Source organism: Coturnix japonica, chromosome 12, assembly GCF_001577835.2.
Source record: "Coturnix japonica isolate 7356 chromosome 12, Coturnix japonica 2.1, whole genome shotgun sequence".
Taxonomy (NCBI): domain Eukaryota; kingdom Metazoa; phylum Chordata; class Aves; order Galliformes; family Phasianidae; genus Coturnix; species Coturnix japonica.
The window spans coordinates 6,405,687-6,421,325 of NC_029527.1; the positions used below are offsets into that span (position 1 = coordinate 6,405,687).

At 45.8% G+C, this 15,639-nt stretch overlaps 3 protein-coding genes across 5 annotated transcripts in view; 1 reads left to right on the forward strand and 2 right to left on the reverse strand.

Moving 5' to 3' along the window:
• Window positions 1-2,895, reverse strand: part of DNAH12 (dynein axonemal heavy chain 12) — a 52,168-nt gene extending 49,273 nt beyond the window's left edge. For all 3 annotated transcript variants that reach the window (XM_015874878.2, XM_015874877.2, XM_015874876.2), the window contains exons 1-5: window positions 2,763-2,895; window positions 1,946-2,106; window positions 1,178-1,268; window positions 913-939; window positions 90-279 (exon numbers count right to left, since the gene is read on the reverse strand). In XM_015874878.2, the coding sequence (XP_015730364.1) occupies window positions 90-279; window positions 913-939; window positions 1,178-1,268; window positions 1,946-2,106; window positions 2,763-2,798 (505 nt within the window). In that variant the 5' untranslated portion in view covers window positions 2,799-2,895. The remainder of the gene's footprint in view (window positions 1-89; window positions 280-912; window positions 940-1,177; window positions 1,269-1,945; window positions 2,107-2,762) is intronic.
• Window positions 2,896-2,946: 51 nt separating this feature from the next.
• On the forward strand, window positions 2,947-6,647 carry PDE12 (phosphodiesterase 12). The gene is made up of 3 exons (XM_015874888.2): window positions 2,947-4,229; window positions 4,671-4,749; window positions 4,940-6,647. The coding sequence occupies exons 1-3, from the start codon at window positions 2,988-2,990 to the stop codon at window positions 5,380-5,382; spliced, it is 1,764 nt and encodes a 587-aa protein (XP_015730374.1). The 5' UTR covers window positions 2,947-2,987; the 3' UTR covers window positions 5,383-6,647.
• Window positions 6,648-7,659: 1,012 nt separating this feature from the next.
• ARF4 (ADP ribosylation factor 4) lies at window positions 7,660-15,525 on the reverse strand. Its single transcript, XM_015874911.2, has 6 exons — window positions 15,198-15,525; window positions 12,339-12,419; window positions 11,731-11,840; window positions 10,428-10,499; window positions 9,800-9,925; window positions 7,660-8,941 (listed from the first exon to the last, which is right to left on the reverse strand). Exons 1-6 carry the CDS (start codon window positions 15,262-15,264, stop codon window positions 8,855-8,857), a joined length of 543 nt encoding a protein of 180 aa, XP_015730397.1. The 5' UTR covers window positions 15,265-15,525; the 3' UTR covers window positions 7,660-8,854.
• Between the last annotated feature and the right edge of the window lie 114 nt (window positions 15,526-15,639).

Consider the following 15,639-nt stretch of genomic DNA (forward strand, 5'->3'; position numbering starts at 1 on the left):
TAGCTTACATGAATTACTACACAGGAACATGGAAGCTGTTAAATCTTAACACACACTAATGATAGTACTGTGTAGTTTGCAGTACTCACCCAAGAATCTTTTCATACTCTTTTCAAAATCCCTTATTATCTCCCCTAAAAGCTCTTGAATTAACAGCTGTCTTTGTTTGCCTTCCATGAGTGTCTGTGGCACCAGGGTGAGCATGGACGTCAGCCAGTGCTGCTGAATGGGAACCACTGGATTACTTTGCACACACTTCTTCATAAAGAGATAGTCGATCTGAAAGGACAGACTTATCAGAGCTCTAATAACAAACTACATATTTCTTTCATTAGGTTTCACAGTGAAGTCTCTTTTTACTTCCTGTTCTTTACAACTAAGGGCAGGGGATATAATCATATCTTTTACGTATTCACTGACTAGCACACTAAATACTACTCTGAAGTTGATGGAATGGTCTCAGTGCTCAAACACAAAGTACTGAACTTTTCAGTTATCTCACCTGTTTCTCTGATGAAACCCGTGATTATCAATAAATCCTGTTGTTCATACTATTGTACAAACATTCATCTAGCAAAGATTAAGCGCAAACAGCATGATCTGTGACCTCAACTGAAAATAAATCTGAAGCCTCTTAGAGTATTTGCTAAGCAATGATCTTCAAGGAAGGTTTTGATTAAAACTTCAATTACTGATGGTCATAACATGCCTACTCTAACAGAATACTTTCCTTCTACTGGACCACAAGACAGGACTACCACTTTTGCTTCCCATCCCGTTTCTCCCTGTCCAAACTGCAAAAGATTTTCCTGTTTAGCAGGAACAGATTCCACATGGCACACTGAGCTCCTCTGAACAGAGCCATCATTCACTACTCCACTCTCAAAATGCAGAACAAAGAATTTAACTCACTCGTTTTTGCTTTTCTTCACTGTTCATCTGTATAAAGAAAAAAAAGAACTCCTAATGTATCAAGTGCATTAAGAAAATAGACTTGTATCAGTATACATATTAGCATCAGTTTCAATGGGACTTCTTGAGAATGTAAATCCATTTATGAATTATTAGAAATGGACACAAGTAACTTTAAGTGAATATTAAGAATAAAAGCATAAACGTCCCCAAAATAAAGCACAAAATAAGCAGTAGAGACGGTATTAAAGAAATCCACACTTACACAGGCAGGTAGTTCTGGGACTGGAGGTGCAGAACCTCTGTGAGATTTTTCCTCCATGGCTTTAGAATAGACTTCTAAAGCTCGATCAACTCTAAAGTAAAACATAAAGTCAGAAGGGCAGCAAAAATAACAACATTACATTAAAAATAATACATTGATCTTAACTGATTTAACCAATTTTTTCATGTTTGAAGCACTCTTGGCAGTTTCTGTCTTCTGTGATAAAAAGAACATTGTCCTAACCACAGTCAGAACATACATATATATTAACAGAACATACATATATATTAACAGATCTCTCCAACTGCCCAGTGCTCCTGTTGGGATTATATGTACTTTTTCTCAAACAACTACAACAGATGCTGTCCAAAAGTATTGTGAAAATAAATAAAGTACAGAGTGGAACTCTGTGGGAATAAATGGGAGGCATTACTTTTAGAGCTCCTCAAGTGGCAACACAGACCACCAAGTTCATGTGCAAATGAATTAAGATTAGTGACAAAAAAGCCTTTGAGAAGTAGATCCAAGTTTGGATTATTCATAGAAAAGAAAGAAAGTGATCCAGGCATTGGTGCTCTTTAATATTTCAACAAATAGCCTTCTGCTATTAACAGTTTTGGATGGAAAATATGCAGCATCACAACAGTGATAAAAAATAGCTCTGAAATGGAAAAAGACCAGTGTTACTTCTCTAATGGCCAAAGTACAATGTTTCTTTCATTCAAACTTCGATGTTTCTTGAACTTCAACGCTCAGTGTATTACTCACAGGAGCTGATTGAGCACTGCTTGCTGTTCTTTGCATCTCCGGTACCTCAGCAGCTTATTCTGTAACGGTGACAGATCCGATGCAACCGCTGAAGGCAAAACGATGGGAAGAAACGAACTTCTCATCGTCTGATTGGAAGATGCTCCACTGGAGTGCGGCATCTTAAAACACAACAAAAAAGCAACACGAGGAATATCCAATTATTCAAACAGCACGGTGTATGAAGCTGACAGCGGTGTGGGGAGCCCTGCAGCACTCAGCTGGGCGGGCTGAGGGCCGCTCCCTTGGAAACGAGACGCATAAACTCACAACTGCGTTTTAACAGCTTCTATGAGGGGAAATGTGGAGCAAACCTTCTCTTCTCCAGGCTGAACAAACCCAACTCCCTCAGCCTGTCCTCATAGGGGAGGTGCTCCAGCCCCTGATCATCTTCCTGTCCCTCCTCTGGACCCTTAACAAAATCTCCATGTCTTTTTTGTACTGAGGGCTCCACACCTGCACACAGTACAACAGATGGGGCCTCACAAGAGCAGAGTAGAGAGGGACAATCACCTCCCTATCCCTGCTGACCACCCCTCTCCTAATGGAGCCCAGGATCCCATTTGCTTTCCGGGCTGCCAGTCCGTTATGGGCTCCCCGCCCGCCCGCACTCAGTGAGGGCTGAGGCTGTAAGAACAGCAGGAGAGCTTTACAAACACCCGAACGCCTTCATAACGCCATTGAGTAGCACAGAACGGTTTGGATCGAGCAGCAAACGAGCACGGAGCCCAGACACCCGGGGTTGAAGGCGCACGTTGGCAGCTCGCCCCTTGTGTACCTCACGGTGTGCAGCGCTGACACCCTGCGCAGACATTGCGGGGACGCGCTCTCCGGGCGGGTTCAGTCCTGAAAAGAAGGAACGGCAACGCTACATAGAACCGGGCTGTCCAACGCCGGCCCGGCGATGCTGTAACCCCGCCCCGGGGCGGGCTCGAGCCGCGGCCGTTGTTGTGCCGCCCCCCGTTGCTCATTTCCGTCCGCTCGTGCCGGAAGCGCCGGCTCCATGTGGTGGGGGCTGCGCGCTGTGCTGCAGTGGCTGGGCCGGCTGGGGGGAGCTGGAGCTGGATCGGCTCGTCCCGGCGCCATGGAGCCGTTGGATCGCGCCGTGGTGCGCTGTGTGCCGGCAGAGCCCAAGCTCAGCCTGAGGCTCGTGCTCCCCGACGGCAGCGCGCGGCACATGCAGCGGGATCAGACGGAGCCGCTGGGCCGGGCGCTGTCCCGCATCGCCACGAACGCCGCGAAGGGCCGCGTTAAGGCGGGTAAGAAGAGCAAGAAGCAGCGGGCGGAGGACGGTGAATCGGAGCTGCCGGAGCTGCCCGAGGTGCGGCTGTTCAACCGGGACGGGCTGCCGGTGTCCGAGGAGGTGCCCAACGCTTCGGCCTGGCAGGACGGCGCCGTGCTGCAGGTCGGGGCCGCTCGGTACCGCGTGGAGCGCAACCCCCCTGCTCTCACCGAGCTGCGGCTGCCGCGCTCGCTGCTGGCCGGCTTCCCCGTGTGCCCCAAGGTCAGCGCCGAGTTCGCCGCCCCGCAGCACTGTCTGTTCCGATGGTACCGAGAGCGGAGGCCCGAGAGCGGCGGGGAGGGACCGGCCTGGGAAGAGGAGCGGGAGCCGGAGGGCGGAGAGCGGGTCTTCACGCCGCCCAACGCGCTGGTGGGGCTGCGGCTCAAGCTGCGCTGCACGCCCGGGGACGGCGCCATGCGATTCGGGCCGCCCGTCGAGGTGGAAAGTAGCGGCCCCGTGGAGGCCGGGCCCGGGGTCTGCACCTTCGATGCGAGGCACCTGTACACGGGGAAGGTGAGCGAGCGCGGCTCCGTGCGTGTCATCTCATACAACATCCTGGCCGACACCTACGCCCAGACCGAGTTCTCCCGCACCGTGCTGTTCCCGTACTGCGCCCCGTACGCGCTGGAGGTCGACTACAGGCAGAACCTGCTGAAGAAGGAGCTGGCCGGCTACAACGCCGACCTCATCTGCCTGCAGGAGGTGGACAAATCCGTCTTCACAGACAGCTTGGCCCCGGCTCTGGATGCGTTCGGGCTCGAGGGGCTCTTTAAGATCAAGGAGAAGCAGCACGAGGGCCTGGCCACCTTCTACCGCAGGGACAAGTTCAGCCTCCTGAGCCAGCACGACATTGCGTTCAGTGAGGCGCTGCTGTCAGAGCCGCTGCACGCCGAGCTGCGTGACAAGCTGGACCAGTACCCAGTGGTGAGGGACAAGGTGCTGCAGAGATCGTCTGTGCTGCAGGTATCTGCGGCCACCACGGCCCAGCAGCATAGCTGGATGTGGGGCAGTGTTGGTGGATGTAGTGTGACACAGCCCAGCAGCACAGCTGGATGTGGGGCCAGTGGTTGGTGGATGCATGTGTGACAGCAGCCCAGCAGCACAGCTGGATGTGGGGCAGTGTTGGTGGATGTAGTGTGACACAGCCCAGCAGCACAGCTGGATGTGGGGCAGTGTTGGTGGATGCAGTGTGACACTGTTTGCTGGGGTGGTGGTTGTGCACGGGGCAGGGGAGTGCAAACACGGTGCTGACAGTCAGGCTTTAAGTATCTTCATGTAGGCAATAATATAAAACTTTAGAAAAAAATATTAATAGCAGTGGGGCAGCCTGCAGAGCTAATATTAGTCTGTCAGGAGTTCCAGAAACACTCTTTAAAACTTATTACAGATTTCTTTGTCTTAAAGGTTTCAGTTCTGCAGTCCGAAACTGATCCTCCCAGGCAGCTTTGTGTAGCTAACACCCATCTCTACTGGCATCCAAAAGGTAACTTTCCTACATTCCTCCTTGTTCTTTTGCAGCTGTTGCCTTTTCTTGTGCCCCATTCCCTACTTCAGCCAAGCCTGGCTTGGATTTAATCTTCCTTACAGTAAGATCACTGTCTAAATGAGCAACTTGAAAGGCACCTTCAGTGCCTCTACAAAGGATTTTAAGTAACATGTTTTTACATCTTTAGGTGGGAACATCCGTCTCATCCAAATTGCTGTAGCTTTGGCTCACATCAAGCATGTGGCATGTGACTTGTATCCTAATATACCAGTCATATTCTGTGGAGACTTTAATAGTACACCATCATCTGGGACTTACGGCTTTATTAACACCGGTAGCATTGCTGAAGATCACGAAGACTGGGCCTCTAATGGAGAAGAGGAAAGGTGCAATATGCCTCTGAGCCATCCTTTCAAATTACAGAGTGCTTGTGGAGAACCTGCGTATACAAACTATGTTGGTGGCTTTTATGGATGTCTGGACTACATTTTCATTGACAAAAACGCTCTGGAAGTTGAACAGGTCATTCCATTGCCAAGTCATGAAGAAGTAACAACCCACCAGGCTTTGCCAAGTGTTTCACATCCTTCAGATCATATAGCACTTGTATGTGACTTAAAGTGGAAATAGATCTGCTTTTGCATAATGTTTTTTGGAGCTTTTGTATAAATTGATGTACTGTTGAGGAACTGAGGTTCAGCCCCGGCTGTTTTGCTACTAAAACAAGAGCAATTTTAGGAAAGTGAATGTGTTTAATCCTTCTACTGAAGGTTACTTCATTGCTGATGTGAACTTGTACAATTTTCCCTTTTTATATGCTAATAAGAAGAATATTTCAGATATTTAGTTTTGAAAATTGGATTATCAGATACCCTTTTAAAGGTTTTCAAAGGATTAAAATTGTTGAAGGTATGAATTCAATCTTATTTATAAGTGTACAAACCAAACCCTGCTTAATTCAGAACCAGGTGCAGAAAGAAAAACCGTGGTTTGGATTCATTCAGCCTCATTGTGGTCACTGTCACAAGACAGAGCTTTTAAAATACACACAGAAGCTGACTTTATTAGCCAGTCTTTTTAGCAAGTGACATGATCTGCAAAGAACATTCTGTGATTATCAGTGAATGGTCCTGTTCAGTCAACAGCCATGTTAAGTTTAAGATGATGATCAACTTGGAAGCACTTTGCCCGCTTAATGTGGGTAGTGAGGGTCACTTAAAACACTCAAACTGGATTGTAGGTGTAGGTTGCATCTACTGTTCCATCTGTTGTCTATGGTCAATAGTAGTATTTGAGTTCAGGACAGCCAGCGGGGGGTGGCAGGGAACTCCAACATAATAATCTGTTTTCAGGTGTGAGGAGGGACAGAATAAATGATGGGGTGTATCCATCTCTGCCTGCATTTTTAAAGAAAGAAACAAGTGACTTAAAATGGTATAAAAAACACTTATACTGAAAAACACAAATACTGGTTTTGTTCCTTGCACGTTGTTCCATGTAGAACTAGTCTAGGTAATCCAGATGTTGGGAAACTTGCTCTACTGATATCTTCATTGAATTTGTTGGGAGGGGTATAAATCATTAACTCACTTCTTTTCCTGCATAATTAGTCCACATAAAGCAATCAGCGTTTAAAAACTTCCATTACATCTTCCTCTTTCACCTAATAAGCGTCCCTTTCTGACTGTCAGTTCTCACTTGATTTCTTTCTAGTCACAGTTGTCTAGCATGGCAAAACAACCCCCCAAAACAACAGCTTAACCTCTAAGGAAGCAAAAGAAACACTGTTGTAATGCAGATGGAAGAGTTAACAAACATGGTAGGAGAAGGTTTAAAAGACCGTTTAAACAAAAGAAAAGCAGTAAAAGGAGAATAAAAATGTAATTCAGAACTTCTTTCAGTTAGTTGGTAACTCTCCAGAACACTAAGCTAAAATCCAGTGCTGCATTTCCTTGTAAAACAACATTTGGAACTCTGCCATCCATTATAATATTGAAATGGCCACGCAGTTCTTAAGGGGCTACCTTGGTTATGCTCAGATCATAACATTGAGAAACAATGTCAGCTGGTAAGGGTTTGTGATAGAATGCTTTTCTAGCTTCCCTTACAGAAAAGCACTTAAAGGGAGATATTAAAGAACTGCAAGCAAAGAGAATGGCTGAGCCATTTGTTAGTTCATGGGTGAATTGTAAGTAAGGATGACTTTAAAACAAACAGATGCCACAGCTCACATCCTGTCATTGTAAAGGAAGCTGGTAGCTGGCTCCAGTTGCTGAGAGGTAATGATCCAATGCACAGACGTATCGACTTCTGTGTGTGTACTCAGCAACTCATTAAAGCTACAAGCTGAACATTACCTTAACTCTATCTCCTGGGTTTCTGTTACGCATCAAGGAGTCACTGACTCATTTCAAGAGCTCTGGAATTTCCTCCAGTTATTGGTGCTCAGTAACAGTGTTTCCTAGAAACTTCAGCCTCATGGGTACAGCAGAACCTGCTTGGAAGTTGCTCCTAACCTAAACCTGCTTGAGCTGAACAGACTTTGGCACTGGGGTTCCTTGGAGGACAGACCTGGCCTTGTGGGATATAAGCCGAGATTAAATCTGCCATGAAATCATACTTCAGCTACCTGAGGACAATGAAGACACAAGACTGAGCTCTGTTTGCATCTGTTCAGCTGACAGGAAAAGATTGAAAAGAGTTAATTTAAACGTTTTGAAACCACACTGGGGAGGGAGGGGACACAGTACCAACTATACAGACCTTATTTCTGGGGGGTGCCCATCACCATTAACACAATGTTGATTAAAGCCTGTTCAAGCATTTCACTTTCCAGCTAACCAGCAGCTCCTGCTAGAAACCACGTTGTTTTTAAGTGCGGAAACAACTACAAGACAGACATGCGTGCTTTTCAGGCAGTTTGTACTCGTTTTATTACCGTTTTTGTAACTGTTAGTATTTTCATATCTGGACATCTTAAAAGGAATTTGAGATTTACAACTTCAAAAGACACAGAATTATTATAGGTCTTGATGACAGCTACTCTACTGCACCGTATACAACTCTGCCCACCTCGCGCCCCACTCTGTACAGCCCCAAGCAAGGGAAAATGAAATTTATGTTCACATTCAAGCTGCAGGGAAGCTCAGTTTATGGAAAATGAGTATGTGATAACTCACAGCTCAACCACCAAAGAGTCAAGAAGAGTGTACGCAGAACAATACATTTTATCATTTTATTAGGAATAATTCCAAGTGGGTTATGAAGAAACTAATCCATTGAGTTCGATGAATTTTCCAAAATCTCATTATGAAGATATGTCCACCAACAAACAGTAAAACCTCAGCAGAACTATTATACACTGGGCAAAAATAGTCAGGCTGATACCAAAAAGCAACATGCAACGTAAAAAAAAACAAACCCAAAAAGATACAATATAAAGGAAGACAATCTGCTGAATATTAAAAACAACCTCAACATGAGCTCTTCGCAGCCAGCACAGAACTATTCTACCCATCAAATCCAATTCTCACAAAGGCAAGTTGGGCCGATGGAACCCAAGGATCAATACAATGTTCCTCAGTGCAGTAGATTTGAATAGTGTTTTAGAGCACTTCCTCGGCGGGAACAAGCAGGATTAGGAATTCTTTTTGGCAAGGGAGAGAAATAAATACACGGAATGCTACATTTTTAAATCAGCAGACTGTCTGAGGAATGAAACAGGGCATCAGTCAACTAAAAGTAGCAGGGAGAAAAAAAATTAAAACATTAATTTATTGGGGCTCCAAAAAAAAGTATTCAGAACAGATCTTGAAGATGTCACAATAACTATATTCAGGCATTTAGGCTAACAAGGGAAGTAGAATCAGAAGATACACTTTTTTCCAAGTTAAGGAGATTTTTACCCAAGCATATTGCTACCTTTGCAACATGTAGCTCGGTAAACAATAATTGGCAACAAAATAAGTTGAAATGCTGTAATATCCTGCCCAAAGATCAGTTCCAGATATTGTAATAACCAAGATGCAAACTAATTTTGTTGTAACAAGCCTAGACCACTTATATCAAACATGTCCCTGGTGAAAGAGTCATCCAGTTCGAGTTAGCGTTTTGAGAGTTCGTTTGAGAGCCAGTCAAGTCCCTCATACAGACCGGTTCCTTGCGTAGCACAGGTAGCTTGGACATACCACTGTTAATACAGAACACAGACAGAAAGCAGTTTACACACTGACCAAATGCAAACGAAGTTATCGCAGTATGTGACGCTCGGATACAAACTCAAACAGTGCTCTTTAAACACTGTTTTGCACCACAGAGTCAATACCGAACAGAGCATTTTCTAAGTTCTGAAAAGTATAGACGAAGAAGGTAGGGTTTATACATCATCCAGAAGCTCCACGTACCAAAATATACTTTAGTGCACCAAGAAGGAAAAACCCCAAACGTCTGTTTGTTTTATATGCAGAAAACTAGCTTCTCTGTTTTGCAAGATTGCTCTCCTGGAAACAGGCATGCAATTATCAGATTTAAGGAACCTCTGAAGCACCCAACTGTATATAACTTGGTGTGTCAAACCAAATGGGCATTACACAAGGATAGGCAGCATATATGAAGCAACCTTGTATCTCAAAGGGCTGCACAGATGGGATGTAGTTTGTCAAGAAGTATTTCCTTGCATCTTTGTTGAGGCCAGAATACACAAAGCATTTTATCCCTGAGGAGAAGTGAGTACAAGGACAGGAGGCAAAGCCTGCCACGCTCCTCAAACATCAGTGGTCACATTCCAGCCTGTTGCTGAAATGTTTGTACTGTTCCAGAAAAAGGTGAGAGAAAACACCTGCAACGTGCTGCTGTACACACTGAATTATACTTACACATCACCTGTTTTAAAGGAGGACCTTCATCTTTGTCCTACAGAGTTTAACAGCAGGTACATGCATCTCTCTACAGAAAAAGGTGAAAGCTTCCCTTGCTTTAAAGGGAGATTAATTTTACAATACCTAATAAAGCAAGCCAGAGTTAGCAACCAGACAAGGTGAGCACTTACAGTTCTGTTACGCAGGGACTGCAGACCTAACTTATCCGTCATTTCGCTGATTGCCATGGCATTTGGCAGGTCCTGCTTATTTGCAAACAGCAGCAGCACTGCATCTCGCAGCTCATCCTCCTGAAGCTAAGAGGAAAAAAAACCCAAACAGCCACATTACTGCATTAGCTCAGTTAAGTACTTCAACAAGCACTAAAGAAGCCCAAATACTGTTTTAAGCATCATCTGCTTTTTCATTATTGCTCAAGTCACTGGAAGTACATGGTAAATTTTGCCTTGTACCCAGCAGAAGTCCTAAAAGAAATATTATTTCAATAAGCAGTTTAACCTCATCAGGACCTTGCTGATGAAACCCACAAGCATTAATTAAAAGTCTTCCCTCCCCTCCTGCATTTTTCTTAATGCTTTGTGAAAGAAAGATTCCAACATGAGTAGTTCTTGAGAGAAAGCTTTCCACAGAGCTGCAGCTACTACACAATGCACTAAAGCCAGAGCTCCCTGGTGCATACAATGTGCACTGTAAAAACTCCTAAACACGCTCAGGAATCCAATTCATCCCAAGGGAAAAAAAAAGACCACCCCAAAATGTCAGAAAAGCCATTTCCTCTCAGAAAGTATCAACACTCACCATCTTCTGCAGCTCATCTGCTGCTTCCTCGATTCTCTCTCTGTCGTTGCTGTCCACCACAAAGATGAGGCCCTGCAAGAAATCAGGCAGTCTTGAGGAAAGCAAATTTCTTAGAAAGTTCTGTTTATCCTGCTCAGGCAACACAAGATGACTGTCTGAACAACTGCACAGTGAGCATCAATGGCAAAATTCAGCTACAACTCTTAGGTTAAAAAAACACCACAAAACAAACCCACAACATTAATTGGAAACATCAGTCAATAGATCAGTGTGGGAATTGTTAATTTTTAAATTGTTAATTTAAAAAACGAAACAAAAAGCACAAAGAACTCAACAAGGTTTCCCTATGCCAACACATCACTCCCCTTCCTCCCCCCCAGTCCCTTTTCTCTCAGCACTACATCAGACAGCACAGGAATTGTAAGAAATGCTTCACCAAATATTTGTACTATTGTATTATTTCTAGCAGCATCTGTGTACCCAGATGCACTCCTCACATGCACTGCTTCCTCTGACCATTTTATTATTCTCTTTAAGACAACAGAAGCAACTTTAAAAAAGATTCTCAGTCCGGTCCTATTATAAGTGGTTCTTGCTGAAATAACAGCACTGTGAGCTGCATGTTGTCTGTCTAGAGCTCAGCCAATTATCACACTTATGCTGCACAAACAGGTCTTGGAAACAATTCTGCATCCAACAGAACATAACCTCAAACCTCACCACTAAAGTTCCTCAGAAAGTGATTTATCTCATTGCCCATGAGCCAAAGGAAAGAGTTACATTTATGCCACCAAGATGGCCAGCAATCATGTCAACATGAAACTGTCACTTCCTAAGCAACAAGGAGCAAGATATTAAAGACATTTTTAGAGACTCCACATATGTTTTAGATATTCTGATACATAAAAAAAGCTGTATACTTTTGATGCTCAATGCAGGACTATAGACATAACACTTTATGTTTAAATCCACACCAGTTTAGATAGATCAGCAAAGCCCAGCTAAATTGTTCTTTACAAACTAACAGCTGCTCTGGCTTATTACAGAATGCTAATGGATTCTTAGGACTTTGCCCTGGTTAAGCTATGCTCACCACTAAGCTCTGAAACCCTCAGGGTAAAATAAATAAATAAATAGAACTGCTTTAACAAGAATAAGGTCTGGGTACCCCTTAGAACTTGAGGAAGATAACGAGGAACTCTTCTGAAAGGAAAAGACAGGAGACAACTTTCCACGGACTCCACATAACATAATGAGCCCATGCAAAACAGGCTACTAACAACTGCTATTTCAAAACTCTTACCTGTGTATTTTGGAAATAATGCCTCCAGAGGGGTCTGATTTTATCTTGACCACCAACATCCCAAACTGTGAAGCAAATGTTTTTGTATTCTACCGTTTCCACATTAAAACCTGAAATAAAAGAGGTTGTTAGAAATACCCAACGGTAACATTAAAACGTAATTCCAACCTTGCTGAAGATAAATTCAAGTTTCACTTCTGACACCTGAATTCTGACAAGATCTTTTGTATTTTGGGAGATCAAGAAGAAAAGTCAGTTAAATCCAAAACACACCATTTTTGGTTGAAAGAACCTCTCAAACACGGATTTAAGAAGACTCCTGGTGTTAGGGCAGAGCACTGCTACTTAAATGGCTCCTGTAGTCCCAAGCATCAGCTGCTGGCTGCTGTCAGAAGGGTTCCTGTCTGGGTGTATCTTTGATGTGACACAGATTAAAGAGTGTTTCCATCATGGAAGTGCCAGATTATGTAAGTTACCCTGAAGCTGCCCTGTTTGTCTCCATCTCTATGCTAACAGCAAGAACAGCAAATTCCTATGCTCTTCTGAAGCCCATCTCTACAAAGAACAAAGACAAGAGTTGGTTATGAAGACATTGGAATTTATCTTACCAATAGTGGGAATTGTGGTGACAATTTCTCCTAGTTTCAGCTTATAAAGGATAGTTGTCTTACCAGCAGCATCCAAACCAACTAGGAAAAGAAAACAAAACATTTGATTTAGTTCACAATATGAACTACAGCCTCATAACTCCAAAGAGATGACATTTTAAATGTAGAGTATTAGCTTCGTTTTTGGTTTTCTTTTTCTTCCTGAGAGAATACAAGAAGTTGTTTTCTCTCAAGTCACTGTAGATATACTACAGCTACATACAGTTAGTCAGCTGTTTTTAAAGGCAGGCTGTATGATAAATATGCATTCCTTACCCAAACTGGAGCCTTAAAGGCCTTTTTTGAGCAGCATCACTAACACTGAGGCATATGCCATGGTAGTTTCCCACTCAGTGATCCCATACATGAGTTCTGAGTGGTTGCTGACTCGACTACAATCGTTCTCTTAGTGCTGCGGTAACATGAAAACAGAAACCTTTACTCAAAATGAAACCAAACTTATAAGAAGCTGCCTCCTTCTCGGGGCACCAACTGCTGTTACAGGAAACTCCTACAGAACCTCAGTGCTCTGTATCTCAGTGCTCCGAACACGGCTCAACATGCAGCTGCAGCTGTTTTTTTGTATTATCATCATGAATAAAAAAGAAAAATTAGATATTCTAATTGCTAACATCACAGAGCAAGAGGAAAAAACAACCACCAAAACCAAAGACCCATGAGAAGGAACAAACTCCCCAAATGCTCCAATTAAATTAGGGGTTTTAAGCTGACTGCTGTCTAAATGTGGGTTCTGCTGGAGCCAAACATGCTTCACAAAAGCTAAGAACACATATTTCAACTTAGTGTTTTTTTCCTCTTGATAGGACAAACAGGTCACAACACCAAATTCATCCTTTGAGCCTCAGAAACATTTCTTGTATGGTCCAGCAACTTAGAAGACTGCCTCAAGAATAAGTACATTCACATTTGTACTGGAACGCGTGATGCCAATCTATGAGCTACATCATGTTCAGTTCATGATACAGAAGTTACTATCAAGATTAAAACCTGAGGTCTTAAATCTCCAAACAACATGAACTTCCAACCCTAGAATTTCCCCCCAGTCCATGGCAGCCTAACAACCTCCACGTGGGCATTACAGCAGCTGTACCACCAAGCATTACACAGCTCGAGCTCTAACGGGAAGCACAGGCTTGCACTTGCATTTATGTCAAACATCCTCTTCCTCTAGAAGGAAAATTCACATCTGCAGCACTTCCAGCTGCTGTGCAGACAAGCGTGGTTCTAAGGCCCTCACTCCTTAGAATGCTTTATTGTCTATTTAGTAGTGATGGTTATTCTGCCATTTTCCCCACATTTCTTCTACCTTGACACCAGACCTCTCAAGCCTTTTCTCCATCTTCTAAATACTACTATTCCCCTTTCAGGCCTGGCTTCAAGCGGATAATGCTCTGGGGCACACAAAGGGCTGATTCTTAACACAGTTTCAAGAAAACACACACAAGAAATGCCAAAAGAATTCAAGTCTACCTTGGTAGAAAGAGAACAGAAGATTGTAAAGCGTTGTGAGCCGTACAGAATGCACTTCCCAAAGAATCTGGCCTTCCCTCACCACCCAGTATTTAATAATTACCTCTGCATTTGAAGCTTCTGAGTAGCCATTATCTCAGTTAACACTCACACAACTACAGCACAAGATAGCTGCACTGCACTGCAGAGTGCACAGCCACTATCATTCCTTCTTTAGCACATGAAGCCAAGAGCGAAGACTTCTGCACATATACATGTAAGATTAGGACTGAGGGAAGGTTTAAGTCAGCTCCAGTGTTCATTCAGACATCTCCAAGCGCTAATATGTGATGTGGGATGTTATCTGGATGTTCTTCCCTATGTTACAGGCAGATTACACAACCTACAACACAACACTGCTTCTCAACAGCCAATTTAAACCCTGCACTGTCCCCTGCTCACAACGGATGTTCTTCACACTCACCAGAAGCAAGGAGCAGCCTCGAGCTGTGATCCAGCCTTGCATGTGAATACAGCAAAAGCTGTAAAATCAAAAATGGGGGGAAAAAAAACAACTACAAATCCTTGCAGCTGAACCAGCCAGAAGAAACACTACTCCATAACTCCCAGCTAACCTGGATCTGAACTAATTACGTGCCAGTGAGGAAACCGAAGCCCTCATGGGCTGTTCTGATGTGCCTGGCATTGCTGCACACACACACACACACACACACACACACACACAGGATGGTAAAGCGGGGTGGGAAAGGAGGAGCGGAGGAGGAAGTGCGGGACGCGGCGGTGCCGCCCGTGACCTTTTGAACCGCGCTGTCCCGGTGTGAATCCTGGGCTCTATATCCATCTGTTGGGCCGCACTCGGAAGCGGCCGCCACGCAGCGGATCCGTCGGGCCCGGCCTGGAGCACGAGGCGCAGCGGAGGCGACACAACGCCCTGTGCGACCCAAGGAGCGGACAACGCGGTTCCCGAGCGCCGCCACCGCCGGTACTGCCCACACCCCGCCGTGCAATGATTCGCCGCAGGGTCGGCCCGAAGTGAGCACAGCACAGCACAGCACAGCACAGCACAGCACGGCACGGCACAGCACGGCATTACGCGGCCCACCCCACCTCCGCTCGGCTCTGCCGGGCCGCGACGGCATCGCGGTGCCGAGGAAGGTGCTGCCGCCTCCCTTCCCGTCCCCCCCTTCCCCGCTCCTCAAGGCCTACAAGGGAAGGGCCCCCCCCCCCCCCCCCCCCCCTCCCCCCGTCGGGCCCGGCCGCAGCCCGGCAGGCCGCCACAAGGCCCGGCACAAGGCCCGGCAGGGACAGGCCCCGGCGCTCGGCCCTCACCCATGAGGATGCGCATCTGCTTCTTGCCGAAGAGGCGCGAGAACAGCGAGGAGATGGTGAGGCCCATGGCGGCGGCGGCGGCGGCAGGAGGAGGACGAAGGGCGGGAGCGGCGCCGGGTTCCACTCACTGACGGCCGGACGGAGCAGGCAGCGCTGACCGCGGGGTTCAGCGGCGCCCACTTATAAAGGCGCAGACGGCGGCGGCTGCGCGACCGAGATCCGCGCTCGCTCGTTCTCTGCCACGTCACGCTCAGCCACGGCCGCCCCGGCTCCAACGCGGACAAAATCGCGTCACGCTCAGACACATCCCCACAGCGCGGCTCCGCCTCCAACGCGCGGCCCAACGGCGGCACGGACTGCGGCTCCCGGCGGCCACCGCGCCGCATCCAGCCCCGATCTCCGCCCTGAGCCGCCGGGCTGACCCTGGATCCCGAGGCCCGGC